Here is a 27650-nt window from a genome sequence, read left to right as displayed (position 1 = left end):
CATGTATTTATAGTGGCTTATTACCAAAGATCCTGAGGGACAGAATTCTGTCTTAGGAGTCAGTAAAAACAGGAATACAGCAGAAACAACCGAGAAACAGATGTTGCCTTCCCTGAAAGTGTCCCAGTGCGTGGGAATTGCTTCATAATCACTTCAAAATAGATGTTTTTTAGCATCAACAGCAAATTGCAGCTCCAAACTGGATTTGCTGATCATGTTTGACTTTGACTTTCTACCTCAAAACCACAAATGATTCAAAACACTGCAAAAAGCAAGGCTGAGAACAACAATGTAAATGAGAGCAGCCAAATCAAACAGAGGAAAACCTCACAGGGGCTTTCACAGCCCATAGTTAACTTCCTATTAAAAAACAACCCCAGAATGTCCCGTGAAACAGCACTTTTCAGGCAACTGTTCCAGATTACGCTGTAATTTGCCTAAATGATTTACACAACGCTTTAGGTGTGAGCAGTGCTCTTTGGCACGGTGAACTGCACAGAGGAAAAGTCGTCCCCTGGCTGCTCCCAGCCAGCCAGCACGTCACGTGCAGCACCGGGCAGGATGGAAAAAGTAAACGTACCTGGCTGCTAATCTGTGCAAATATTCATGCCAGTTTTTGACACGATTTATTTAAGTCAAACACAGCTCTCATTGACATTCACTGGTTTTGTGATGGAGTTGAAAGGAGTCAGGATTGCGCTAACAACTGATGAGATTTCATAACATTTATTCGTTTCCATTTGCAATTGAAATGTGTTTCCACGTGTGTAAAGGCTTCCATCTGCTCTCTGTAGTTGGTCAGACTCTTCTTTGTTTTATTAGTTGTTGTATTTAGTGCCCACTATTTTCTATGTAGAAGACAATGAACACTGCAAGGACAAAGAAAAAAAAAAGAATAATTTTGTTAGGGTCAGGAAAAGGAAATTTCCATTTAAGACTTTAAGAAGAGCCTGAAGCCAAATACTGCAACTACTGTTCACTGGTTCTCTTGATAGTTAGTGGCCTTTATAAATGCAAAAATCCTACTTAGGCATTCAAGTAACTCATTTGCCCTTTCCTACGCCCTTCTTCCCTCCGGCAGACTGTAACCTGGAATTTGTCTTCCAGGTCTTGCAGTCAAAGTATTGCAGGTAAAATTCAAAAGGAGTTGAAATCCAAATTACAATGAAATTCAAATTACAATGAAATCCAAATTACAATGAAATCCAAATTACAATTGCATCTCAGCACAGTCTGGGATCATTTGTGGTAATTAAGATGAGTTTTGAAAGCAAGAATTTGAAAGTACGTCTTGCAGCCTAATGTCACTGGCTTAATGAATTACAAAACACACAGTTTACACTGAAATAAAGGATTTTCTGATGTTTTTGAATTTGAGATGCCAACTTAGAATCTTGATAAGGAACTGTGTGAAACGGGGTGCACCCTTGGAATACTGGAGGTTGGGCTGCAGGAAAACACCAACCCAGGTGTAAGGCTGAGGTTAAAAAATGGGTCCCCTGAACTTTTCCTACTGTGACTACAACAAAACCAGCACTTCATTACTTGTGCAAATGCCCTGTTTGTTAGGTCACACTGCTTCCCCAGCAATCTTCAGCAGTAATCACCCAATGTTATTAAAGGCTAAGAAATCTGAACCCATCAACTCTGCATACCAATAAACTGACTGACTCCCTCTGGTAATTCCTACAGCTTTCTCGGAACAGTTTTGTATTTCAATGTTATCACTGGGGATCTTCAAATTTCTAACTTTACATGTACCCCTATGAACATGCTTATTTCTTTTCATACACACGCACAGATCTGAGAGTGTGAATGTCTGTGTGGCCTCTGACTCTATGGCAGAGGAACTTGATTTTTGATCTTCTGTTATCTAAGATAAGTTGTGCCGAGTTGTGTGAAAGCTGTGTGCCTTTTGTGTGACAGGTACACGATCCTTAAATGGCAACATATGTAAATTCACCTGCAGCCTCCTATGTATATTATATCGTAATGTATTATATCTATTATGTATCATTAGCCTTCTCATTGCTGCTGAAGTGACAGTCTCATTGAGATGTTCCATGGTAGAAGTGGAAGCAGACTGTGAAGAACTACACAAACCTGTAATCCAGCACAGGGACACTGACCCAGGCTGTGCTGCCCTCCCCATCACTTGCTAAACCCACCCCAGGCAGATCTCAGCCCAGCAGGAACATGGCACAGACATGCAGAAAATATTATAGTTGACACTCGCATAAACTCAAATAGAAATCACGTGGGAATTTCTTTTAATGAACAGCGGCAGATGTTTTTCTTGCAGGCAAAAGAGGAACAAATACATGCTTGACACTTAATAAAAACATCAGTATGTTTGTGCCCAATATACTAAAATACTGTTCAGCAATAATTCCACTTTGCAAAAATATTATCAGTGTAATGCTGCCAAAGCTGCTGTGTGTATCTTGGCCAACCTGGGCGTGGGCTGTAGCAGTTTTTATGTTTGACTTTTCAGAAACCTCTCTGTTTTGTCAGTCAATCAGTTTATCTTGCTCATTTTGTTCCCCATCCCTTGCCTATTTTGCCCCCTACTAATCTCTCTTTTCTCCTTTGCCAGACTATGCAAAATGTCATCTAAACTGCCCATTCCTCATTACACTCCAGGTTACATTAGAACATTCATGCAGTTTACAGAATGGACTCCTCCAATAGAGAGTTCCTTTCCTGTATCAATGATACCCGGTTGGCTTGCAGAGCAAGGAGGAGCTGTTCCTACACTAATGGCAGGGTTAAGGTCTAACACATTGCATGCAAAAAATACACTCTTATGGACATAACACATTTCTCACACTGAAAATCAACATTTAAACACTGTGATTTGGTATTGAGATGATATTACAAATGTTTTCGTATACTGTACTTCGTGCATTACTTTTCCTTTCTAATGTTGATGTGTATGAAATCGTACTGTGGAGAAAGCGCAGAAAACAAAGGAATGTGTGTTGGAGGGAATCTGGGAGGAATTGTTTGGGGAAGTTTGGGGAATTGCCTTTTTCCTCTTCAAAGTCAGGGCTGAATAGGAAAGATGAATCCTAGGAGTGCAGACTCAATCAGGGCTGGAGGAAGTGGAACAGATGGCAGCAAACAGCAGATTAAGGATATGCTTTACTCTCCAGCGGGTACCTGGTGGGAGCTGTTGCAGAAGGCGCTGCCTGGCAGAACACATCACAAGGAGTGGAAGCTCCTTCCTATCAGAAGGACAGTCGAGGATTAGAAATGGAGCCCAGATAGGAATTCAAAATCAGCGAGGAGGGAAAAGGATGCAGCGCTGTCAGCCCATCACCTTCTAACATATGCAGAACAAAGACATTCTAGAAGGAGGGTTTGGAAGGATGTGAAGGCAGGAAATGCTGAGGGATGATCAAGTACAAAGAGAAACAGAGCGGAGAATGAGGCTCGTAGCTACACAAAGGCAGCCGGGCAGAAGGCAGAGCGCTGAGCAGAGAAGCAAACGGGGCTGGCACGTCACGCACACGGACAGGGAGCGCCGGGATGCTGCCCAGAAGCGGCGAGGCGGCGCCGCACGGAGCGCCGTGCAGAAGGGCAGACCCTGAGGCTCGGGGCCGGTCCGGAGCACGGAGGATGCTGGAAATGCGGGTTCGTTATCTTCAAGGACACAGACGGTGAAACGCGGACCCGGGGCTAACGGAGGAAAGCGTCCGGTCGTGTCCTGCATTAGGCCGAGTGACACTGCCGGCTGCCTTTGCAGTAACCTCGGCTGAAGCCGCAGCAGCACTCGGTGCGCGCCCCGCCGCAAAGCGCTACACACCGCGCGGCAGGAGCGGACGGACCTCCGCGCCGGGAGGGGGCGCCGCCCGCAGCCCATCCCCCCCCGGAACGAACGCCCGGGCGGCGCGTGACGTCATCGCGGCGAGCGTGGGGGGGCGGGGTGCCGTCCCGGCATGCAGCGCGGCAGAACTTGAGCCCCATCTTGGGCGAGCGGGGGGCAGACGGAGCCCGCGCTGCCGGTGCCGCTGCCGAGCGACGGGACGGACCGCGGCGCGTAGCGGCCGATCCCGCTCGTCCTTCCGCCTCCGCCGAGTCGGCCTTCCGCCCGGGGATCGCCCGCGGGCCGGTTCCGAGCGAGATGCGTCTGGCGCTGGTCTCCAGGTAGAGCGCGGAGCAGGGCGGGGGGCCGCGGGGCCGCCTGGGCCTCGTCCGGCCGCCGCGGGGCCCCTCGCGCGGGGCGGGCCGCGGGTCCGCGTCTGCGGCCGCCCCCTCCTCCCTCCCCCCCCCCCCCCGAGCTCCCCGTCCGGCAGGAAGCCACGCGGCGCGCTCGGAGCGGGGCCGCGGCGGGGAGGAGAACCGCGTCCCGGCGGCGGGAGGAGGGCTGCGGGCCGGGAGGAAGGGGAGGAGCGCCGCGGCCCGCCGCCCGCCGCAGGAAGCCGCCGGAGGATGTTCGGTAGCGGCCGGCGGTCGGCCCTTACGCCCTGACAGCCCGCGGTGGGCCGCGCTGCCCCGGCCCGGCCGGCCCGGCCCCTCCGAACGGGGGAAGCATGTCCAAGATGCCGGCCAAGAAGAAGAGCTGTTTCCAGATCACCAGCGTGACCACGGCGCAGGTGGCCAGCAGCATTACCGAGGACACGGAGAGCCTGGACGACCCGGATGAGTCTCGTACAGAGGACGTATCTTCTGAGATCTTCGATGTTTCCCGAGCCACCGACTACGGCCCCGAGGATGTCTGTGAGCGGAGCTCATCTGAGGAAACTCTCAACAACGTGGGTGAGGCTGAAACTCCCAGCAGCGTCTCTCCCAACCTCCTCCTGGATGGGCAGCTGGCTGCAGCTGCTGGCGGGGGAGCTGCTGTGCCACCAGCAATAGCCCCCAATGGGGGGGCCGTGCCCAAGAGCTCTGCCGTGCCCCTGCCGGCTGCTGGCGCTGGAGGCAGTGGTGCTCAACCTGCCTTGCTCTCCTCGGGGCCCTCTGCGCCTGCTGCACCCGGGACTATGGCTCAGACAGTGGCTGCTGCCGCATGCAGCTCACGTTTCAGGGTGATCAAGCTGGATCACGGTACTGGGGAGCCCTACAGGCGAGGACGATGGACGTGTATGGAGTATTATGACCGGGACTCTGATGGCAGTGTCTTGGGCAGGACTGGAGATTGCATTAGGCACAGCAGCACCTTTGAGCAAGCTGCTCAAGAGAGGGACAGTGGGCTCGGTGCCACAGGAGGTTCTGTCGTGGTCTCAGCTGTGCCAGCATCAGCACATGGCCCTGATTCCATAGCTGACAGTTCCCTTACTGCTGTGTCACAGCTGCTCCAGACAGAGAAGATGAACCAGGCCTCTCTACAGCAACCTAATTTTGTCATTGGGCAACAACAGCAGTCGCAACAACCCATAGGTGGGGCCATGCCTCAAAGTACTGCTCAGTCTATGTTTTCTGGGGCTTCGGTAACAAATCAGCAGATGATGGTGCCACAGCAATCGCAGCCACAGGTAAATACACAGGGTGTTGCTCAGGCTGGACCCAATGGAAAAGGTGTAGCGCCTCCAAACGTAACGATGGGCCAGCCAAGCATTCCTGTGGCACAGCAGCAGGTGCAGCAAGCAAGCGTACCAGTGACTCAGCCTCAACAATTTGCTTATTCTCAGTCCCAGATTCCACCAGTGCACCTACTGCCAACGCAACCTTCTGGTCAGTCTGAATACATGCAACACATGACAATTATGCAGCCTCAAGGAGCTATTCAGCAGGCTCCTGCGGGCTCTGTTCCAAGTACTGCAGCTTCCAACCTGCCTGTGGGACAAGTGACTGGCCCAAGCCCTTCACCTGGGGGAGCACCGGTGATGGGGGTGCCAGCGCAGCCAGCTGAAGCAGTTGCACAGGGATCAGGAATTATGCAAAGTGGCCAGACACAAGCTGGTCAGTCTGCTGTCCAGCAGCCAGGAGGTGTGGTGCAGCAAGGAATTGGACATGCAGGGGTTGTGCAACAGAAATCTGTGACTCAGCATCAAATGAGTGGAAGCAATCAAATGTCTGGAATGCCTGGTGCTCCCCATGCCGTGGTTTCTGGAGTTCAGAACGTGCCTGCAGTTGTGCCCGGTACAAGTGTGCCTAGTGTGTCTACCACTTCTGTTACTATGCCAAATGTCCCTGTTACTCTGGTCCAGTCACAACTGCCTAGCCACACTTCTGTCAGCAGAAGTACCAGTGTTGTCCAGCAGCAGCAGCAGCACGTCGGGCACTCCTTGATACAAGGTGCACCTAATGTATCTACAAATCTGCCACAGTCAAACCTCGGACAGTTTCAGACTCCTGCTCAATCTGTAGTAGGCCAGATTGATGATACAAGAAGAAAATCGGAACCCCTACCTCAGCCATCACTTTCTCTTACAGCTGAAATTAAACCTCTTGTGAAGCCTCCCATTCCAGACACTCTAGCAAATCCTCTTCAGTTACCTGCAAGTACTCCTATGAACAGTCTTGCCAGCTCTGTGTTTGGCATATCTATTCCTGTTGATGGTGATGAAGACAGGTATGAATTATTTTATAACACTATAAAGATACCTTTCTCTTAAGGAAACAATCTTCAAGTTATTGTCAGTGCTTTTATGAGTTCATATTTTCAAGAAGTCTTAACTGCAATTTTAGAGCTTTCTTTGAAGTGTACAATTCACTGCTTGCCTAAAAACTGTGCTGTGCTTCTGGTTCTCAAAGCAGGCAGAAAGTGGCTGTAAAGCTGCTTAGTGCACAAGAAGTGTCATTTCTGATTCAAAGATGGGCTAAAAACTCTCACCCCTCCTACAGCTCCTTCCTCACAGTGTGAGGAAGCTTTTTTGCTCCTCCTTTCCTCTGAGCTTACTGTGAAACAGGCAGATGACAGCAAGGTTAAAGTAGTGCTCCGCTGCTGTGTTGCCCTGTTAGAGAGGAGTGTGTTGCTGCCTTTGGGCTGTCGGGTGAGAATGTCGGTTGGAGAATATGGCATGCTGCTCGCACTATCCTGTCTTTTTAACCTGCTGGTAAACTCTCATTTTGTATTGTGTCGGTGAGGAGATTACTTGCACCTGGATATGTGTGATGTGCTAACATAATGGAAGGTCTATAGACAATAGTTCTCTGAATTAAATGAAAGGAATACCACTTAACTCTGCTTATTCGGGTGAGGATGTTGATGCAGTGGAAAAGTACAACCTCAAAGAAACACTTTCTTAGTTGGAAAATAGGAACAGATTTTTACAATGTAGGATGAGCAAACTGGCCAAGGGCCTGGGAGGGAGTGCCCAGTTCTTAGGTTCTCACAGGCCTTGCAGGCTGCTGCTGAGTTTGGCGTGGTGGCTGAAACTGCTCTTAACTGACTGCGCCTTTCAGGAAGGGCTTCCTGGGAGAGCACTATTGGAGCACTGAATTAAAATCGTTACCATTTATTGCTGTGTTTGCTGCAATTTGGAGGAATCAAATATGAGTGGGGTATTCCTGTTCCTATTTTTAGAAACAGGAATAACACCATTATGAGAAGTTCTGATGCACTAAATTGTCCTATAGGCTTGCCCTCCCCTGGGAAGAATGTCAGACTGTAAGCTAATGCTGTCAGTGTTTCCTGGAGTACTTTTAGTAAAGCTGCTGCGTATGTGGGAGTGGGGAACAGGATGGGGAAGGCACCTCAAGCACATCAGTCTTCTTAAGAATTGTATCTGTGGGATGCAGGCCTTGTTCTCACTGCAGCTCTGATGCTGTGTTTGGGGCAGTAGCTCTGGTAAGGCATTCATACAAGCAGAAGTGGTACTGTGGGCAGCTGTGTTCCACTTAAAGCAGTACAGCCTTAGTTAGCCAGCAAGACTGCAGCTGGATGTGCCTACCTTAGGGAGACTGCTGACAAACTTTTCTTTGTGCTGAGGTTTGATTTCAAACTGGTCATTTTTCAACGTCCCAGTATATTGAGAAGTAACTTCAGTCATTTTAACTGCTTATGTTATCTTGCATAGCTTGTATTCCCAAATGGTTGTATAAATAGTAGTCACGGATGTGACTGTGCCAAATGGATCACTTCATGTGGAAGAACTTAGCAGCAGGTGGGACACCTTTGGGGGGGGAATGGTGAAACAGGCCTTGGGCAGCACATCCTGGGCAGTGTTTTTTTTTAAGGTAATTTTTGTAGTATACTTTTGTTTTGAAGAATTGCAGAATTGTTTTGTACAGTGTTAGTTTCTAAGGAAGCACTTTTGGAAGCGTGGCCATGAGAGCCAGCAGTAAGGAACAGGAACGGCTGCTGTGTGCTGTGTTCGCTGTACGTGCCACGCTGTGATGTGCAGTAGAGGAACCAACTTGTGGTTATCTTTGGAGAAATGCAGACTTCTCTGTTCCGTTCTTCTGTGCCAGGAGATAAAGGCTCACCATCCACTGGAGTGGCACAGAGTGGAGCTGTGTGGCAGGGAGGCTCTGCCAGCTTGGAATAGTTTTCTTTAGGGATGCTGATAAGTGAGGAGAGCTCGCTTGAGACGTGCCTACACATCACACAAGGTAGGAGGTGTAGTTCCAAGCATATTCTCACTCTCCTCAGGCAGCAGGCTGACTTCCACTGATTTCAGCTCTTTAGGTGCTGCCTTACCTCTTTATTTGTTTTACTTGCTGAGAAGGCTTTATTACAAAACCATTGCTTGCCTGCTCTTTTCATCTTTTTTTTTAATTCCCAGAAGTTTAAATCACATCATTACTCCTATGGGCTTGTTGGCGGTTTTATGGACTGAAATCAGTGGCGAAATGGTTAATGAAGACCTTCAAATGTCATTAATAGGCAGAGGGTTGACACTGATAACACTAATAAGGCACAGTAGGAGTTTGCTCACCATGAGTCATTGCTCTGCCTGCAGGTTCAGGAAGTGAGCACTTGCCTTTGTTTAGAGGATTTACTTTGTGGTCCTGAGAGCTAGAAATCTTGTGGAAAGTGTTTTTCCTTTCAGCCCTAATGTGTACATGCCAGGAAGGTGGATTGGATTGGATTGGTGTGTCTGCAGTTCTCCTCACACCTTTGCCTGTATTTGAGCATACATGACATACTTGGAACTGAATTTGCATGGATTAATGTTACGGTCATCATTCTAAAATTGATGAAACAATTCCGTATAGCTTCAAGTATCTCGAGTTCATCTAGTAAATCGCTCACCATTTGGAATATGAAGAGGAACTCCATTAAAGGTAAACTAGTTTGAGAAGGGGCTTCATTTGAAGGAGACTGAGTACTGCAGTGAATGGCAGAGATCTGTTACGAGAAGCAGCTTCTTGTCTGAGAAAAGTTCTTTGTGTTATTCCTGCTTGATCATCTACTGTTTTAAATTGCTCTTTATCTAAGGTAGAAGAGGTGTATGTAGCATGACTGATAAACTGTTTTGCAGATGGAGTACTAAATTTTTTGCAAGGCATTTTGCTTGAAATCCTTTAATTTCCCGCTTTGAATAGTCCATTACCCGCTGAGTGATGCAGAATTGGGTAATCGTGAAATCTTAGCAGGGTGGGTGGAAGGGAAGTGGGGTCTGAAGGGGAAAAACCAAGTACCCTTGGCACATCATTTAAGAAGCAAAGCTGTGTTATTTAGTTTGCAACTAATTTGCTAAGATATTAAGAAGAAATACATGTTGTACTAATTATGAAAGATCTACAGAGTGACTTAACTTGATTTTCCTCTCTAAATGTGACTATGTCTAGAATAAACAGCACTGTTCAAGGATCTGGGAAATGCTGCTGTCTGAGACAGCTGTGAGCCTTGCAGTGCACTTTAAATTTGTTATCTGGCAAATACTGTGAACGCAGGCAGAAGTGGGACTCAAAGATAGGTGGGCCTTTAGTAGCGGTGTGTTTCGGGGTCAGTGTACATCAGTTCTTCTTTCACCTGTATGTCCATATGCCCAAATTCATAGTTGACAAGTGTCATGTTCCAGCTGGCTTTGTGCATGGCTCTTGTTTTTTAGGCCCTTGGGGGGAAAGGAAATATGTTGTGTGCGTTGAAAGAATGTTACTGAGAAAGCTTGTGCAAACCTCCTGCATGCTTAGCAGACTTTGGGGGTAAGAAATTACCAGGAGTGCTGAAAAAGGAGCAGAGTGTCGATCACTTTCCAGAGATATCTGACCAGCTCGAGCTGGGCAGGCTGTATTCCAGGAATGCTAATGAATGGCTGCAATTGTGAATGTCTGCTGCAGCAGCTGAACTGCTGGCAGCCTTTATGCAGACCCACACAACACACCTCTCTGCTCAGTTAAGTCACTTATTTGTATAGCGTACTAATTGTTGCTGATAAACATAACCGGGAGAACTGAGCTCCTAAGACCTTGTTTGTAATACAAGGGCAAAACTGAGGAACAGACGCTAATGCGACTTTGCTACCAACTTGTTCTGTGTTGCCCTGGGTGCACATTTATGAGGAAAAATTGAAGTGTTCTGAAAATGCATACTAGGAAGCAGGACTTGAGTTGCATTGCTGTTGGTTGCTGACTGTCCATGTCTTCGCTTTGTTCATAAGCTTATCAAAGCTTTGCTCTGTACTGCAGCTGCAGAGGTGAATAATTTTCTGCTGTCCTAGGAGCTTCTGTTTGAGTGTTGGTACAGTGGGTGGTGGTGTAACATGGACATCTATTCTAGAGTCAGGAGTGTTTGAGAGGTGGTGGGGATGGGACCTCAGAGGTTGAGGTTTTGGTTGGTGGTACCAAATGACCATGCAAACAGCACTGCTGGTTGTATTTGGTTCTTGCTGTATTTCCTGTAAGAAACCTTCCATAAGGTCACTCCAACAGCACACTGCTTTCTGGGCTGTGGCACCTGTTCTGCATTCTGTTCTCATCTGTTAGGAGACAGCTGAACAGAAGAATGTGGTTGCTCACCTGGCAGTGATGTTCCCCAGATCAAACATTTCAGTGCCTTTGTTGATGGCAAGTCAATGCAGCCTTAGGACTAATGAGGTGTAACTGTTTCAGGTGAGATTGTTATTAGAAAGAGGAAGGAAACTCACAGATGGAAGCAGTTGAGTTTTGGTACTTTGTACCAACTCTGAAATAAATGGTTCACTGTAGTTTGTACACCCAAGTCCAAGAAGCTCCACCGCTGTTGGTTTTCGTTCTGTCCCCTACAGAAGAGTGCAAGTGTTCATAGCTTTTCTCTGAGTGCTGTTTAGTATTGGCATGAATGTTCTGTATGCCACAGCTTCATAGGAGTGTATTGGAAGTTCTTGTTAGAAGTTGAACGTTGCAATATTTAGCAGGATGGCTGCTGAGCTACCAGGGCTGGATTTCTTGCTGCTGTTAATCTCTTTTGGCCCTAGGTGACCCTGCTGCAAAAAGAAATTGCTCCCGGTTATGGTATGTTGTGTTTAAATGTTGTCTCATTGCACTTTAAGGCAGCTGTGTTTCTTTGATTATGAAGCTGGCGATTAGTAGTGCCTGTTGCTCTTGCAAAATGCCAACTTTGCTGACAGACAATTGATAAAGATTCCCTAGGATTCTGTGAGCATCTTCTGCTGAAGTCTGTTTTAATTTATGGCCACAAGTTGTATCAGAGGAGGTACATGTGGATCAGGCTTAAGGAGAAACTTTTTCCCTCAGAGTGGTCGGGCACCGGAATGGCTGCCCAGGGAGGTGGTGGAGTTGCCCTGACAATGTTCAAGAGGCATCTGGATAAGGAGCTACGAAGCATGGTTTAGTGGCTTGTGGTTATGGGAGGATGGTTGGACTGGACGATCTTGTAGTTCCTCTCCAACCTTGTGATTCCGTGATTCCATGCGTTCTGGAAGATCGTTGGCCTCGTGTGTTCACTTTTATTCCTATATCTGTTGTGTAAGTACAGAATTATCTGCAGTGACTGCTCCAACTGCAGTCTTCTGAACAGCTTCTTCAGATGAGCATAGTCACTTGAAGTGCAGTGTGAGGTTCTCTTCTTTCTTCTAGAAAGCCCCTTTAAACTTTGTAATTTATGAAGTTTAAAGGCTGCTGGGCACCCAATGGCTCAGCTCTCTGAGGGCAGAGCCGTGCTGGGCCAGGCTTGGCCTGAGGTGCAGCTCTTGGCTCTGGCTGGGAGGGTGTAAGGCCCACAAACACCTTGGCTGTCCTTAGGAGTGCTTTCCTGAAGGTGTCTGTATGAGCCAAGGGGTGGTTTTCAAATGGGAAGTGCTTCAGTTACGAGTGCGGATTTGCGTGAAACAAGCTATAAAGAACTTGTAAATGGTGTAGAAAGGTAAAGGAATAAACTTGCAGTATTCTACTTATGGAAGTATGCCATGTGCAGTCTGGGTTCTGATTTCTTTTTAAAAAGCAAAGTACTTTGTTTAAAAAAAACCTTTGCTAAGAGATGCTTTACCCACCGATGTCATGTGAGTTTGGCAGGGAGGCTGTTGCTGAGTCCAGGTCTGTGTGTTTTCTTTTACTTTTTAAGTATCTTTTTAAGATTCTGCTTCCCTTGTGAGGTGGAGTTTGAGGTGTTCGTTCCCACCATGCAAGTGTCCTCAGGTATTCTTCATGTTGAGCTTGTCATGGTGTGCCTGAGCAGAGGCAAGTCAGCCTCTTCTGTGGCTGTTCCTGGTCATGGCAGGAGCTCCTTGTTGGGACACAGGGAGATGTTAGGTGTTGCCACGGACTCTGGCAGCTTCTAATCTCTATTTGTCTCTTTGGGAAGATGTTTTCTGCTCTGTTGTTACTTGAAGCTGCCTGCAAAGTTGTTCAGTGATTCCTGAACTATGCTGTGCTGTACCCTCCCTACAACAATTAAGATTAACTTTAGTTGGGGAGAAAGCAAGTTTGAGGAATCTTGCACTTGTTTTCTGTTTAAGCTTAAAAACAGACCTAGTCCAGTTACTCCTTATGCATCTGTAAGTTTACGTAGTGAAAATTCACTCTGGCTGATAGCAGCCTTGCAAAAATAGCCTTGCTGTAGTAGCAGTGTGCCCAGCCTTGGTGCTGTGTGGCTGCCAGCTGGGCCAGGAGCGTGGTCAGGGTGGGCCTGGTGGTGGCAGTGGACATTGTCTGCTTCAGACTGCCTTTGGTCCATGCGTAGGGACTTCACTGTGTACAGAATAAAATCTGTTTTCTCTAGCTTGAAGGTGGTGGATTATGTTGTTTTGGAGCAGATCTTGGGATTACTTCTACCTAGCAAGTTGTTGGAAGCCGTAATTGGACCTAATCTGCCTTGATTCCCAAGTAGGGTGTTTGCTCTGATTAAAATATCAACAAGGCTGGGACCTTGTTCCGTAGGTTTGTTGCTGGTCCTTCTCTGAGGGAGAAAGTTCTGGGAGGTGAGGTGTCCTTTCTATCTCAACCTTGTCATAAACAATACGATTCTGACTCTCAGAAACCCCTTTCCTTGAGTCATGCACTGGCCACTTAATGTGGGCTGTGACCTACGTTTGTTGTAGGTGTCCTGTAAAAAGAACAGAAAAGCACCCCTGGCTACATAGAGCTTTGGTGAGTTTTTCTGGGGGAGAGAGCTACAGTAACGAAGCTTCCTTTGAATAATTATTAAAATTAGTTCAGAGAGTGTGTGTTCACATCTAAATTAAATGACGCAGTGTTTAGGTACATATAGATGATGTTTATAGCAACTAATGGCTAATTTTGTCAGCTAAGTCATCTAATGCAGGTGATCAGTAAGTATTATACTGTGGAAGAAGATGCTCTCGCCTGCATTTATCATAGAATCATTAGAGTTGGAAAAGACCTCTAAGATCATCTAGTCCAGCCATTCGCCCTCCACCTACTTCGCTCACTTCTGGGCAAGTGCATGAGACGCTGAGTTGCGCAGCAGTTCTTTCATCTTTTTGGGTGAGAAGTGTTGGACTTCTTTTGAACTTCCTTGTGTATTGCTAATAAATATCATAGAGATTCTATGTGCTTCTTAGGTTTAAGAGATGAACATTCGCTTTTTCATAAGTATTCAGTGCTCACATCAGAATATGTTGTTTGAACTCTTCAGTAAGGCTGGCTCAGATAATGATTGTTAACCTAGCACGGTTACAGAATGCCATTACTTATGTCCTATGGCAAGGTGCCTCCCTGCTATTTTCCAAGGCCCAGGGTATGGAAAGTGCGGTGTTCCACTGTCCCCATTAATTTTTGCCAGTATAATTAAACTGTAGTTCCTCCTTCTTAGATGCTTTCATTCATGCTTTCAACAGTTGTAATAAAATCAGGGAAAGTGCCCCATTCCTCATACTGCTGTGCTGACTGCGTATCTACATGTGTCAGACAGGAATGACAAAGCAATACCCATTAGAGAAAGCCTGGAACTACTAGAAGCAATTGGTAGACATGAGTGGATAGTAGCTAGGTGTAGTTGCACCAGAGGCATCTGTTCTGATTAGCTTCTGTAAAGCAAATGTTTATAGAATGCCTGCGCTAAAGAACACCTTGTACTAGCTGGAGTATATAATAAGGAGTCTGTCTTGATTTTTACACTTAGGAATTCTGTATCAACAGCAGACATATCGATATTGAATATATTAAATTACTGTAACCAGTTAAGAAATTAAGACTGATTTCTAACATTGCCTCTGCCAGACGTCAGACCTGTGCAGAATGCCTTCCCTCCAGCTGCAGCATTGGCAGCCACAAGTGCCAGTGATGACTGCAGGCTGCTGGCTGAGTGAGCATCTGTAGTCACAGTGCTCCTGAAACCGCGTGCACCTCTCTGGTGCCTTCTGCTTTTAAAGGGTATGTATTTCAAATATGATGGCTTTAAATAAGAGTGTCAATTGAGCTGTGCAATTAAGCACAAAAGAATAGAGTTTTAATGTTGATTATTTTTTTTCCTTTCCTTTTTTAATTCCACCTTGACTTTGCCACACATTTTGAAAGTCTCTCATGTGAGCTTTGTACTCTGGTTATTGTGTTTTGTAGGAAATGCCATTGGACCAAGGTTGCAGGAAGAGGTATAAATGAAATGTCTGTTAAAAGAGGAGTGGAGGAGGAATTCTGTTGTTAGGTTAAACGTAATCTTGAAATACCATAAACTTCACACAGAGTTCCCTGATAAGCTACTGTTAAGGAATGGCAACCCCTCTGTGCCCCCTGGGTTGGGCTCCCGAATAAACCACTCTATGTGTTTTCATCTGAAACCCAGCAGTGATCAGTCGATATCGCAGGTTGTAGCTGGTAACTGAGTTAAAGGCAGCCTTCTGATGGTCAGTACAGCACTGAGCTATAAACCAGTTTGTGTTCCACATGCTGCTGGGCACCACTGTATCTCATCTGTGTAACCTTTAGAAACCAAGGAGGCAGTTGCTTATTGTCCAGCAGCGTGCATCAGCTTGGGCAATTGGTGGCTGTACATTAATTTTCCTTGTTACTTGAATTCCTTACTGGTGGCCACAGTAAAGTCACATTTGTGTAAGGTGACTGCTCTCTTAAGCAAAATTAAGCTAATGTCTCTTGGCTGTTAAATACTACCTGCCATTGCATAGGCGCTGAATGTGTTTATTTACTGACTTGATCTTTGGGCTCTCTGAGTTGCTTTTTTTCCTCAGAGTGGCTTTTGCTGCTGTATAAACAATGTTGATGTACAAAATGTACCAGCATCTTTTCTTTGCTTTGATAAACGTGGCTAAACACCTGCATTTACAGGCATGTTGACAGGTCCCTATAAACTTGTGTAAAGAATGAAGAGTCTAGAAGCTTGCTGAATTTTCCATCTTTCTGATGCAAGAGAAATGGCTTTACTTCTAAGACTAGGAGCACAAGAGTAAAAGATGTTTTACTAATACGTTCTGTTCTTAAGCTTACTGCTGCTGTCTGAACTCTGCAACTAAACTTTGCTTTCGAGTGCTTTCCCTTTGCTTTCCACCCAAAAACCCCTCACCAAGACAATACAACGGAACTGCAAGGCATCTTGATTTCAGAGCATAAACTAACCTCTTTCTTCGCTGCTTTCTCTTCTATGTCATAGTTGAATTTGGTTCCTGCAGGAGCTGATCTGGTTCAGAGGAAGAACTTTAAAGCTCTTACAAGTGATATTGTGAGTCTCAAGTGGGACGGGCGTATGGGCTGATCTGGGGGCTGAAAGGTCAGAAACCTTTTGGAGCAAAAGCTGCTTGATCTCTTCTGGAATCAGTGGGGAGTTCTACCATTCTTGTAAGAGCTCTTCCTTGTTCTTTACTGTTTATTTGGAAACCAGATCTGATCTTTAGTTTTAAGCTTTTTCTGCAGTTAAAACCCCTGATGTCTGTATTCTGATTATACTCATCTGCCAAGGAGAAAAACTTCTCATATCTGCTACTTTAAACTACGTTGAGACTGTAGTTGTCCTCCATCCATCTTCAGTGTTTAAATGTCGTACTTACAGTTCTGATTAACAGAAGAAAAAGAATGTAACACATCTTACTGTGGTCCTACCTCAGCGCTGATAGGTTTGTGTCCTTTGGATACAGTCTGTATCCAAAACTGTCCATGAAATCTAAGGTAAGGACTCAGGAGGGCCAAATAAAACAGGATTTCAGCTAGCTGGTGTGTACCTCCATGTAGCACAGAAGTACTGCAAGTTTGATACTTCTGCAAAAGTTGTATTTTTAACTTAGGTTCTCTTCTGTGGAACTGCATTCAGCTACTCGTCCCGTGGCTTATATTTAATGCAGTTGATTGTTGCTACTTGATGCTTATCCTTTCACTTTAGACCATTTAGGCCACTTTTTGCATCCTTTTCACTTTAGACCCTTTGGTTGTGTGGGAGCACCAATGCTCCCGGTCCTCATTCAGCAGTGCAGCAGTAGAAAGGCCTGGTGTCAGCAGGGCTGTGCCTCAGAGCCCTTATTTCAGTGGAAGGCATCTGTCTGGGTGCTTGAAGTTCTGCCAGCTTTCCGGGCAGAGTTTGAATTCAGTGTATGCTTGTTCTGATTAGCAGCAATAGGAGGATGTGCTTCTAAATGTGAGGGGAGAGTTTGGGTATGGTTTAGACTTCCCTTTAAAGGGAAGCTTGCTGCTATGAGTAATCAGAATACTGATGAAATTGCTGTCCTTTAACTTTAGGTCACATTTGTCACATTAGAACTGGTTAGAAACAGTAACAGTGGAGTGTTTAGAGGGAAGCGATAGGTGTGGCCTGTAGGACTTCATGGAGAAGCTGAGACATTTTTACAAAGTAGGATACAGTCTGAGTGTTTAATCTTTCTATGCGGTTGCCTGTGGCAGTCTCTGGGGGCTGGGGCCACGTGCCCTTGGCAACCTGCTGTCCTGTGCAGGGCTGGAGAAAGAACTTAAAGGTGCTCTGCTGTGGCTGAGGTGTGCTCCCTGAGTGTGGTGCTGGTGGGGCCCTCAGGCTGTAGAGCTCTGCTGGGAAGTGCCCACAGCTGCAGTGTGCTTTGGGGCTGAGGGGTCTGCCCTTGTGTCCTAGGCCTGATACAGTGGCGTCAGAACAGCTTCTGACATTTAGCTATTACATGGCTGCGGTTTGCTCAAGTAATTAGTCAAACTGAAGAGCTTTTAGTAATTCTCTAACCCTTTGCTTTTTAACGTGGCTATAAATAGGTGAAATTCAACCGTGTCAGCTCAGGCCTGCACATCAGGCATCACTCATGTTACTGCTTCAGCTTTACTTATTATTAGGTAGTGCATCTCCCTCTATTAATACCTTGCTAAAATCTAGCCATAAAGTAGAAACAGTGCTTTTAATTATCTGGGCAGTACCAAAAAATCTCAACAGCAAGGTGTACAAGTGAGAGCTTAAGAAGAAACCTTGATACCTTTCTGGATGCTTTCTTAAGTATAGTAGAAGTACACTGTGCGTTGGGTATCGGTGTAAAAATAGCTCAGATGAAAGACAGGCCTTGTGGTTGGAAGCCACAACTTTTCATACCTAGCAATAGCAACGGGGTTTTGTATACTGCAAGTAAATGTATCTTGGAAGATAAACGACTTTCTGTTTACAGCTGCTCTCTGAGGAAGAGAATTTTCACATTCTGACATGAGTGAATTAGGAGAGCTTGGGCCCCATCCTCCCTGTAAGCAAAGGAAGACTGTTTTATTTGCAGATGCCAGTTGCTTTCTCGTGCTGTCATTGCATCACTCAGATGCCCTTTATCTTTTGTGTCACTGCATATTTCTCTCCTGTCATTAGTTAACTGTCACACATGTAATACATCTTCTGAAAACCTAAGGAATCTCCAACTGAAGAGCATGGTATTTGTCAGCTTGACCAGGCCACTTCTGTAGCAAGCTTCAGGCTAAATGCAGTGTGTGTGGAGGGGTGAAGGGAGGAGATGGAGCAACAGGCACTGCAAGAACATGATTCCTGATCATCGCTGATACATGGCGTTATTGACCTTGGAAGGTGGTTGGGAAGCAAATAGCTTCAGACAGAGTTCTGTTATGATGCTGCTGCTTTGATGTTCTTAAATGGAAAGACTTTAAAACAGCTCTTTTCAAGTTATTTAAGAAGCACTGTTGCTGTGTACCTGTGCTTCTAATGCTGGTGTAATCTTCTGTTTTAAAAGCTGTGATAACAAATGCTGCTCCTAGTGGCATTTCTGCAGATTGCTGGGTCGTGTTCTGCAGTTGTGCTGTGGGTACACTGGTGTAAGGATAAACTGTGGTGCCGGAAGGAGAGTTTTTAAGCCTAAGTATAATGCTCTGACACAGCTGCTAGCAGTGAAGGATTCTGTCTTTGCGCTTCATTTCCTATTCTGTAAGCAACAACCCTGCAGATGAGCCCTTGGATAATTGTGGTCTTCAGGTTGCACTGTTGGTACCGTTGCTATCTGTGGCATGAATGTCTCCGAGCAAGGAGGGTTTGGGCTGTCATAAGAGTCGAGTGGCAGAATCTGTGCTGCAGTGTTTGGTTTTCAGAGCAGTTACTGTCTGTGCTCTGGGGGCCGGCAGTGCCCCAGCTGTGCTGGTGAGCAGCAGTGGGCTGGCTGCAAGGCACTGGGGAGCGCTTACAGACATAGCACTACCTTGGGTTCTCTTCCACTTTGAACTGGATTTGTTCTGCAATTGTAGCTTAATCTGCTGTGGTTTGAATGTGATGTATGCAGCTCTGATTCAGAGGCCCAGTCAGAGAGCTTTTGTGTTTCTAATGTGAAGTGGAGTTAGAAATGGAACAGAAATACTGGGTACTGTTTGCAGAGACTTTCTGTGAAATACTATGAGAAATGTGAAAGGTGTCCTTGAATCTGGGATACGTAGCTCTAGTTGCGCAGATACCTGCAGGAGGAGTGCTAGGAGATGTTTCAGTAACAGCTTCTACAGTACAGAGCTCGCTTTACAGAAGCAACTTGAAATAGTGTGAATACCTGTAGGGCTTGGGAATGATTTGTTTTATTATTATTTATTTATTAATCGGTGTGTTTTCAATGGAAACCCATAGAAGCAGGAAGGATTTTGGTCACTGAGCTCTTCTGACTCTCGGACATCAGTGTAACCTGTCTGGATAGCTAGCCTTCTGTAATGCAGGCAGAGTAAGAGTTGGCATTTCTATTACATATCCATTTTCAATATTTCTGTTTGATTCTTGGATCTCATAGGAATCCGTCAACTGCATTCTACCAAGCGTTCCATTTCAACAAGTTACGTGAGTCAAAGACCTTCTGGGATAGGTATGAATGCTTCAATATGGAATGCATACATGCTGAGGTATGCATGAACAGCTTTGCTCTATGCAAGTTTCTCGTCATTTCATTTGTGCAGAAGTGTTGCTTGTTTTCAGAGCTTCATATCGGACTTCTGCAGCTTAGAAGTCTGAAAGCAGCCATGGAATTGAAATATTTGAACTGAAACTCAAAGTTGAACAAGTCTGAAATACTATGACTTTTTTTGTCCTCCTTCCATTATGCACGTATCATACACAGTGTGTAACTGAAAGAGTTTAATGCTATTCAGCTGTTAGCTGGCATTCACCAAAATGTTCACAGCTTCCTTTTTCCCAGAGAAAGGAAACTGTCACTGTGGCTCTTAAGTGCTATCTCAGAAAACGAGGTGTGAAAATGTTGTATTTAAACACGATTTTGATGAAGCTGAAATCTTTTGGGCTTGACACAAGGGAAGGAAGCTTTGTGACTTGCATGTATTGTGCTTCAGTTAAGCTAGGTGGGTAACAAACGTGACCCATCACAAGAGATGAGGAGGAAGCAAAGCTGCTGTGTTGGCATTGAGCTCATGGCGAGAAACTGCAATGAGGTGCAACAAAGTTGTGTTTGCTATAGTTATGGCTTGTCAGAGATGCATTACTAATTCATCAGTAGCTGCGAGCTGGTTCTTCCCCACACTTCAATGATTTTTAAGGTTTATTTTTTGTCGGCATTAAGTCCTAGTGATTGTGACTCCATGTCTTGCGATGCTCTGGCCTGTCACAGCACTTCTGCTTAGTGAGCTCTGTGGAATGCAGATTTTGTTCAGTTATTTGAGCATTGATAACGATGTCGTCACTGTAATGGCTGCATTTGACTTGAGAAGGCTCTTCACCTCACCAAAACTTAACTGAATCCTTCAAAGTTGGCTTGGCAGTAATTTGTATATGGTACAGTTCTGGCTGAGTGCGATACTAATGCATCCTGCTGGGATTTGTTGAAGTGCTGGCATTGGGCACGGTTTGAAAAGCACATCTTCCTTGTTGGGGGAGCTGTGCAAAGTAATGCTGTGCATGAAGCACGAGGTGCTGATGCTGCCCTGTGTGTGGGGGGGCTGTTGGTGCTGGGGTTCAGGCAGCCTTTGTATCTGTGAAACAAACTGCAGGGACTTGCAGATTGAAAAATAAAAAAAGAAACAAAGCCAACAAAAAGTGCTTGCAATTAAGATGCAGGCGTCACAAATCCAAGGTTTGTGTATAATGTCCAAAACAAGTACTGGAAATGTGGAATATAGGGGTGTTTCAAAAAAGGAAGTGCAGCAATGTAAGTGCTTTCTTGTGGGGGTATCATCCTCCTGTCTTTGCAGTTGAAGACTTCCTAGAAAAATCAAGCATTAAGTCCTTCTGAATTCCTCAGAATGCCTTTGCTTCCCCATTCTAAAGTGTAGGGGTTCCCATGCTGCGCAACGTAAGCCCCAGTAGGTTTTATAATTGCATTTGTAGCTCCTTCAAAAATAGTTTGTGAACCTCAGGAATTTGGTAGGAGATGATCTTCCTATGTAACGGTAAGTTATTCTGTTCTGCACAAATGGGGGTTCTCCTCATGTGAGCAGCTGTCCCAGGGCTGTTTGAGCCCAGCAAAGCGAAGCACACGCTGTCAGAATAGACAGTAAAATATTGCTAAATATTAAGTGAAGCAGAGATGGTTATTTTTCATTGACACACTGTGGCAGGGGAGGGTGCTGAGGGTGTTCAGCCCCTGAACACCAGGGAAATACCTGTTACTGAGATGCTCACGAGAAGCCTGCGGGTGCTTCCCCTGCTGAATTCTGGCACGGTGTTGCTCAGAGCTCAATGTAATGCCCATCTCTGGTGCCAGTACAGGCAAGGCTGGGAAGAGCAACGGAGGCTTTTTTGGCATTTTCACACAAGTCTGGATGATGACTCTAATGTGGCATAACTTCTCTCAGGGCAGCGCTGGTATCATAGGATTTTCAGATGGGTTTCTCTAAAATGAAGCCATTATTTTTGTATGAAAGATTAAACTTTCACAATGTAAATTCACAGGATGTGGATTGTTCTCATCACGTGAGCCGTCAGTGATGTGTACCTTGCATGTTGATGCTAAGCATCCTTTTCATGAAGGCGATGAGTTGGATGAGGCCTCCCCATGGAAGGCTGTACCGGACTTCTCCCTACGCTGTAGCTGTCAGATGAGGTGCTCCCCTTTGAGGAGGAAGGCCAGTGTAACATCCTGTGCTTTGACTGCAGCCTTATTGGTGCTTATTTTCAGGTGGAATTTTCCTGATTTGAAATTAAAAGTCTTAAAATGCCACCCAAAATCTTCTAAAAACAAGAAAAATATCAGGGCTCTGAACCTTTCTGACCGCTTGCTTCGCATGGAAGCAAGCTCAGCCTCAGCCCCCCAGGATGCCCTAGGCAGCCCATCCCAGTTCCTGGCCGCATCCTGGGGAGGAATCCTTCCCCACCAGCACTACCCTGCTGCATCTTGAGGCCATTCCCTCTCATCCTGTACCTTGTCATAGAGAAAAAAGGCTGTACCCACGTGGGTGCCTACTGTAGAGAGCATAGGGGGGGGCCCTGAAGCCTCCTCCAACCTAAACAGCTCTGCTCCCTTGGCTGCTGCCTGTGAGCTGTGTTTTCCAGCTCCCTCACAGCCGTGCTGCTCTTTATATGTGCTCCAGCAGCCCAGCATCCTTCCTGCAGGGAGGGACCCAAACCCCATAAGTATTTGAGATGCAGTCCCACCAAGGCTGAAAACTTCCCTGGTCCTGCTGGCCATACTAATTCTGGTGCAGGCCTGGATGCTCCTGGCCACACGGGCACACTGCTGGCAGCGCCTCCAGCTGCAGTGCCTCCAGCCTGTACTGCTGCCTGGGTTTAACTCCATTCACAGCAACCTGGGCCCAGCCACGCAGCTGGGTTTCTACCTGGTAAACAGGAGTCTGTCCACAAGGCAGTTTCTGTGGGAAAACACTGTGGGAATCTGTATCAGTGCTGTGCTGAAGTTCAAGGAAACAACTTTGGCAGCCTTTCCTCATCCACAAAGTGGGTCACGTCACAGAAGGAGATGGCGTTAGTCAGGTAGGACCTTTCACAAATCCATGCTGATGGGCTCTGATCACCTTCTTGTCCGTGTGTGTGGTGCGATGGCACTCAGGATGATCTGCTGCCTGACCTTCTCTAGTGTTGAGTTCCCTTCTCCTGCTCTAGTGACTGTGACACTCCTGCTAGCTGCTTATAGAATATTTATCTGCTTCTTTGTCCTGGTTGGATTGTCCATAACAAACTCCTGCCGTGGTATCTTTCCCCTGCCTCTTGCCTGGAGGCATTCAGCCCTTTCATCACCATGACCGACCTCCATGCAGTCCATACCTTCCTTGATGTAAAGGACTGCCTCACCTCCTCTCCTTTCCTGTCCAGTTCTGCTGAGTGCCCAAGCCATCCATCCCAGCACCCCACATCTTGCTGAGCCTGCGTACCAGGGTGCTGAGATGAGGCTGGGAGTTCCACTTCTCCCTGCCTGTTTCCCATGCTACATGCATTTCAGTAGGGCTGTTGATGTTGGGCCTGTGTCACCTGCAACAGTTTTCTTGCTAAACTCGCAGCATTTTATTTATGGAGTGCAGGCTTTGTTGGTTTAGCAATGAAGGCTGTTCCTTTCTCAGTCTCAAAAGCTGATTCCCTCTTTGTGCAGTGATCAGCTTTGGTGTTCCCGTGAGCCTGGATAAAATGGACTTGTCCAAATAGCAGTGTATTCTTCCAGCAGCTGGGCTTGGTTTCCCGTGTGTAACTAATATTTCTGAGCATGCTGCTGATACTCACTGTAGAAAGCCATAAGCAGGTTTCCCTTACAGTGTGATTTCAGTCAGTGTTACGTATTTGTAAAAAGGTAAGTTTCCAACCCTGGCTGCAAACCTTGCCCTTTCCTGCATGCCAGCTTTTTGTACCATGGCTGCACCGTGCTGATAGCAGCTCGCTCTGTGCAGAGCGTGTTGGCAGCTATTGCTTGCAGCCTGCAGCTGCAGCCCTGTGCCAGGTGTGGGGCTGTGGGCCGCAGTGAGGTGGGCTGGGAAGGCAGTGTGCTGCTGGGGGAGCTGATGCCCTCCGCTGTGCCCTAGGATGCTCCATATGGGGAACGCCTCTGTGGCCCCACAAGTCTGACTCTGGGGAGATGAAAGTGATTATTTTGTGTTTCAATAGCGTGGCTTGAAAACAGTCTGAACACAGGAAGGCTTCGACTGCTGTAATGTGGGATTTAAAGGTGCACTTCAGCACTGTGTGTCTGCAGTGAATGCTGCCGTCCTGTCCCAGTGATGGAGCTGTTGTGTCAGACTGCTTTGCAGTACTGTGGCAGTGCAGTAAGGCTGCTCAGGCTGCCTGCAGTGCATTCAGATGGTTAGATGCAGTCTGCTGAGAATTCACTGACATCTGTCTGGGCAGAGCTCTCCTGGAGCCCCCCAATGGGCATGTCCTGCTGTCAGCTGTTGCTGCTCACTGGCAGAGCTGTAAAGGCAGTGCTGATGGGATTATTTCTTATAGGAAGTAACCTTTAAATGGAGTTGGAGGACAAACACTATGAAACTTTTTTCTTCAGTGCTTTTAAAAAACAATTCAGCAGAAATTAAGCTGGAGGTGAAGACCCCGCGAGTATCCCATGAATCCATTTTCTCCCCAGCAAAGGAAGCTGATAAATGAGGCAGGGAATGAAAGCAGCTAATTTATTGTTTGCTCCAGTGCACTGTTCAGCTTGTGGCATCGTACGTCTCTTCTGAGCAACGATAAAGTGAAGGAGCAGTGTGTCTTAGGAGCTCCAGCTGTACTGTGAGGAGGGGGGATGGCACAGACGTGTGTGCTGGATGTGTGACACTGCAGCTTTGGCCTTGGAAGTAATGCTGAAGGAATCCTGTGGGTGCCAGCAGGTGCATATTTGGAACCAAACAATGCAGTAATGCTCTAACAAAGTTTTCTGCTTATATTTACAGCGCGTCTGGTGCAAGTGTTGTTGCCATTGACAACAAAATAGAACAGGCAATGGTAAGTAAAGCCCCAGCTCATGGCTGAGCACACGCTCCCAGCTGTGCTGTCTTTCTGTATGTCTGTAATATCCTTTGGGTTGGGTCAGACAGAGAGCTTTGCTTGGCAGGGGGGGGAGGGATGGGGGTGTAGGGAGTTCTGAGCATGAAGAATTGGGACAGCCACAAACCTGGATTGTTTTAACTTCTGGTGGTCAGAGTTCCTCACCTTTGTCCTAAAGCAATTTAAAACAAATTTTTGTGTAAACTGCAAACAAGCTGATTGAGCTCCAGGGGTGCTGAGAATAGCACACCGCTTAGTGAGGCTCATTCACAGTTGATCTTGTTACTTCTCTGTGCCATGTTTTTGCATTCAGCTTCAGTTACATCCAGCTTGATTCTGTTTTGTTTATGATTGTTTCCTCTGTGGTTGGCTCTGTGTGACACCGGGCTCCCACCTCATCTGCTCAGGACGGAGCTGGTGCTTTCCTTCAGGCTGGCCAGCTCCAGCCGTGGGCTCTGTCAACTCAGGCTGCACAGAGCCCCACAGTGCGGCAGTGATGTCCTGCTGCCGTGGTGCTGCCCAGCTGTGGTGCTCGCTGCAGACAGATTGGTGTGAGCACTTAGGAACTGATGTACAAGGCCCTCAGAAAGGATAGTGCCTGAAGGTCGCTGCTGTCTTAATATTGCTTTGGGTGGTAGATGTGTGTAACGTAACAAAAAGACCTTTCCAGAAGTTCTGCATCTGCTCGTGTTACTCCACTGTGGGTGTTCTTGTGCTGGGGAGGGGTTGGGTTGCGGTGACTGTGGGTGTGTGGAGTTGCTGTGTGCCACAGCTTACTGCTGAGTGCTGGAAGCGAAGCTGCTGGTGTTGATACTGAACTGAGCAGCTGGTTACTCGTCCTCGCAGCTCGAGCTTTTAGATGTTTTCAGAAGTGCTTCAGCTGCCCGGCCTGACCGCTTGCTTGCTGCGGTGAATGCTGGGCTGGAAGCGCTCTTGCAGGCGCTGTGACTGTTGGTTTGTTCTTTGCAGGATTTGGTGAAAAGCCATTTGATGTACGCGGTAAGAGAAGAAGTGGAAGTTCTGAAGGAACAAATAAAAGAATTAGTCGAAAGAAACTCTTTACTTGAACGAGAGAACGCACTGTTGAAATCTCTTTCCAACAACGATCAGTTATCCCAACTCTCAGCCCAACAGGCCAATCCCAGTAGCACTTTGCAGGCGCAGGCGGTGACAGCGCAGCCTGCACAGCCAGCACAGCCTCCGCAGCAGCCGAATGTCTCCTCAGCGTAAAGCTTTCCTGCCTCGTTTCAAAGCAGAAACCCTGAGAGCAGCCTGTCCTCGTGTGCCACTGATGTTCTTTCCACTTTATATGAAAGCGAGTAGCCATGCTTCTGTCGCGTGTTTGGCCTTCTCAGTATTAGACAATCATCCTACCAGAGCTTTCCCTCACCCACGTGTGGCGAAGCGCGGTCCGGCCCGCTGTGCTGGCGGGGGCTGCTCTGCACGGCCGGGCTTCCATGGCCGGGGAGCTCTGAGCCGTCGTCACAGGCGTCGATGGGCCCCGGGAGCCGCCGTCCTCTCCATCTTAGTAACATTTGCCTACGTTAGTTTCATTTACGTTGTTTTATTTATTACGGGGCTGCTATTTTCATAATGTTGATGAACAATGTCACAGAACTTTATTTTTTTTTTTAGTTTTTGCTCAGTGTGTGTATCGGTGGGACGATGCGGGGTTGTGTTGGGTAGGTAAAACTGTAGGCAATAATTGAACAACAAGGATCCTGGCAGATTTCTAACACTAATGGCAATTCACCTCCGGTATTTATTTACGGTAGCGCAGATCCAGCTGGAATGTAAATTTTGTACAGTGTAAGTACGGAGCGCAGTGCGTCTGTGCGGGTGGGCACCGGGCCTGGCGCTGTGAGGAGCTACGGGCGGGCTGTTCTGATGAAGAAACTTTTGCTCATTTCTGTTCCTACTTTCTGATAGAGAGAGATTGCCACGATTCTCCGCTTTGTGACATTTCCTGTCATTTCTGGTTGGTTTTTTTTTGTTTTTTTTTGGGTGGGAATAAAAAGCTGTGAAATTGTTCAACCTCCTTTGTAACCAAAGAAGCAAAGCTGTGTAATTGAGTTGGTTTTTTTATTTTATGATGCACATTCTTTATGTATTTTTATTTAGTGTTTCCTCATTCACACCTTTCTTTGCTGTCTCGCATGATCTGCATGACCTGTAATCCTCGAACCACTTTCGTACCTCATGTTTTTATCCAGCACTCTTATTGTAACGTGTATCAGTCTGTGAACAACGGCAAATAAAGCAGCAGAGCGGCGTGGGGCCGCGCTCGGCTGGTGGCGGTGAAGTGAGCCATCTTTTGTTCATTTAAAATGGTGTTCTGAATTTCGTATGCAGGAAACGTTTTGTTACATTGCAGATTTTAATGTATTTAATAAATGCGACATGCAGATTAAAATGTGCGCTTCGTAAATACGGCTGCAGGAGAGAACGCGCTTTGTGCCAGCGGGGTCTGACCCTCACTGTCGGACCGCCGAGCGCAGCGGAAGGAGGCGGCTCGGGCCGGCGCTGCGGGGCCGTTGGCTCGGGTTGGGCCGGGCTTCCGTCGGGCGCGGCGCTACGGCGCCACCCTGCGGCGGGGAGGTCGCGGGTGCCGCCCCGCTGCCGGGCAGTGCGCTGCGCCGGTCCGTGCGGAGGGCGGAGCGGATCCCACCGCGCGGCGAGTCCCGCCGTAAGGCCGCGTCCCGCCGCCGCCGTGCGCCCCGCGTGCCGACAGCCGTTAGTCGGAGCCGTCGTTACGTGACGTTGTGCCGGCCCTGAGCACGCGGGGCTGCGCTGCTTTAACGGCGCTGTCCCACGCCGCCGGGTGTTCCCCCGTCCGCCATCCCCCGCGGGGATAAGCGGAGATTTTATCGCCGCTTCGCAAGCTGGAACCGCGTCGCTTTCTCACTGCAGTGCAAAGCTGTCGTAAAGTCGTTGGCCGGGCGCAGTGACGGCATCGGCTTCTGTGCGCACCTCAGAAGCCGCCAGCACCGAACGTTCCCCAAGACGAAGCGCTCCAACCTCGGGCCCCGTCAGCGGCCGCCAGCCC

The 27650-nt window shown here is 47.2% G+C and overlaps 1 protein-coding gene across 2 annotated transcripts; it reads left to right on the top strand.

The window, feature by feature from the left end:
• Positions 1–4301: 4301 nt before the first annotated feature.
• On the top strand, positions 4302–27017 carry TSC22D2 (TSC22 domain family member 2). 2 transcript variants are annotated; one of them, XM_072344969.1, is made up of 4 exons: positions 4302–6517; positions 19464–19535; positions 24511–24562; positions 25574–27017. In XM_072344969.1, the coding sequence occupies exons 1-4, from the start codon at positions 4536–4538 to the stop codon at positions 25832–25834; spliced, it is 2367 nt and encodes a 788-aa protein (XP_072201070.1). In that variant the 5' UTR covers positions 4302–4535; the 3' UTR covers positions 25835–27017. The 2 variants fall into 2 exon arrangements, with proteins under 2 accessions (XP_072201070.1, XP_072201071.1); XM_072344970.1 differs by lacking the exon at positions 19464–19535 and having other exon boundaries at positions 4305–6517.
• The last annotated feature ends 633 nt before the right edge of the window (positions 27018–27650 follow it).

Source organism: Excalfactoria chinensis, chromosome 9 (genome assembly GCF_039878825.1).
Source record: "Excalfactoria chinensis isolate bCotChi1 chromosome 9, bCotChi1.hap2, whole genome shotgun sequence".
Taxonomy (NCBI): domain Eukaryota; kingdom Metazoa; phylum Chordata; class Aves; order Galliformes; family Phasianidae; genus Excalfactoria; species Excalfactoria chinensis.
The sequence above is the reverse complement of the archived record's forward strand: the minus strand, read 5'-3'. Positions and strand labels throughout refer to the sequence as shown.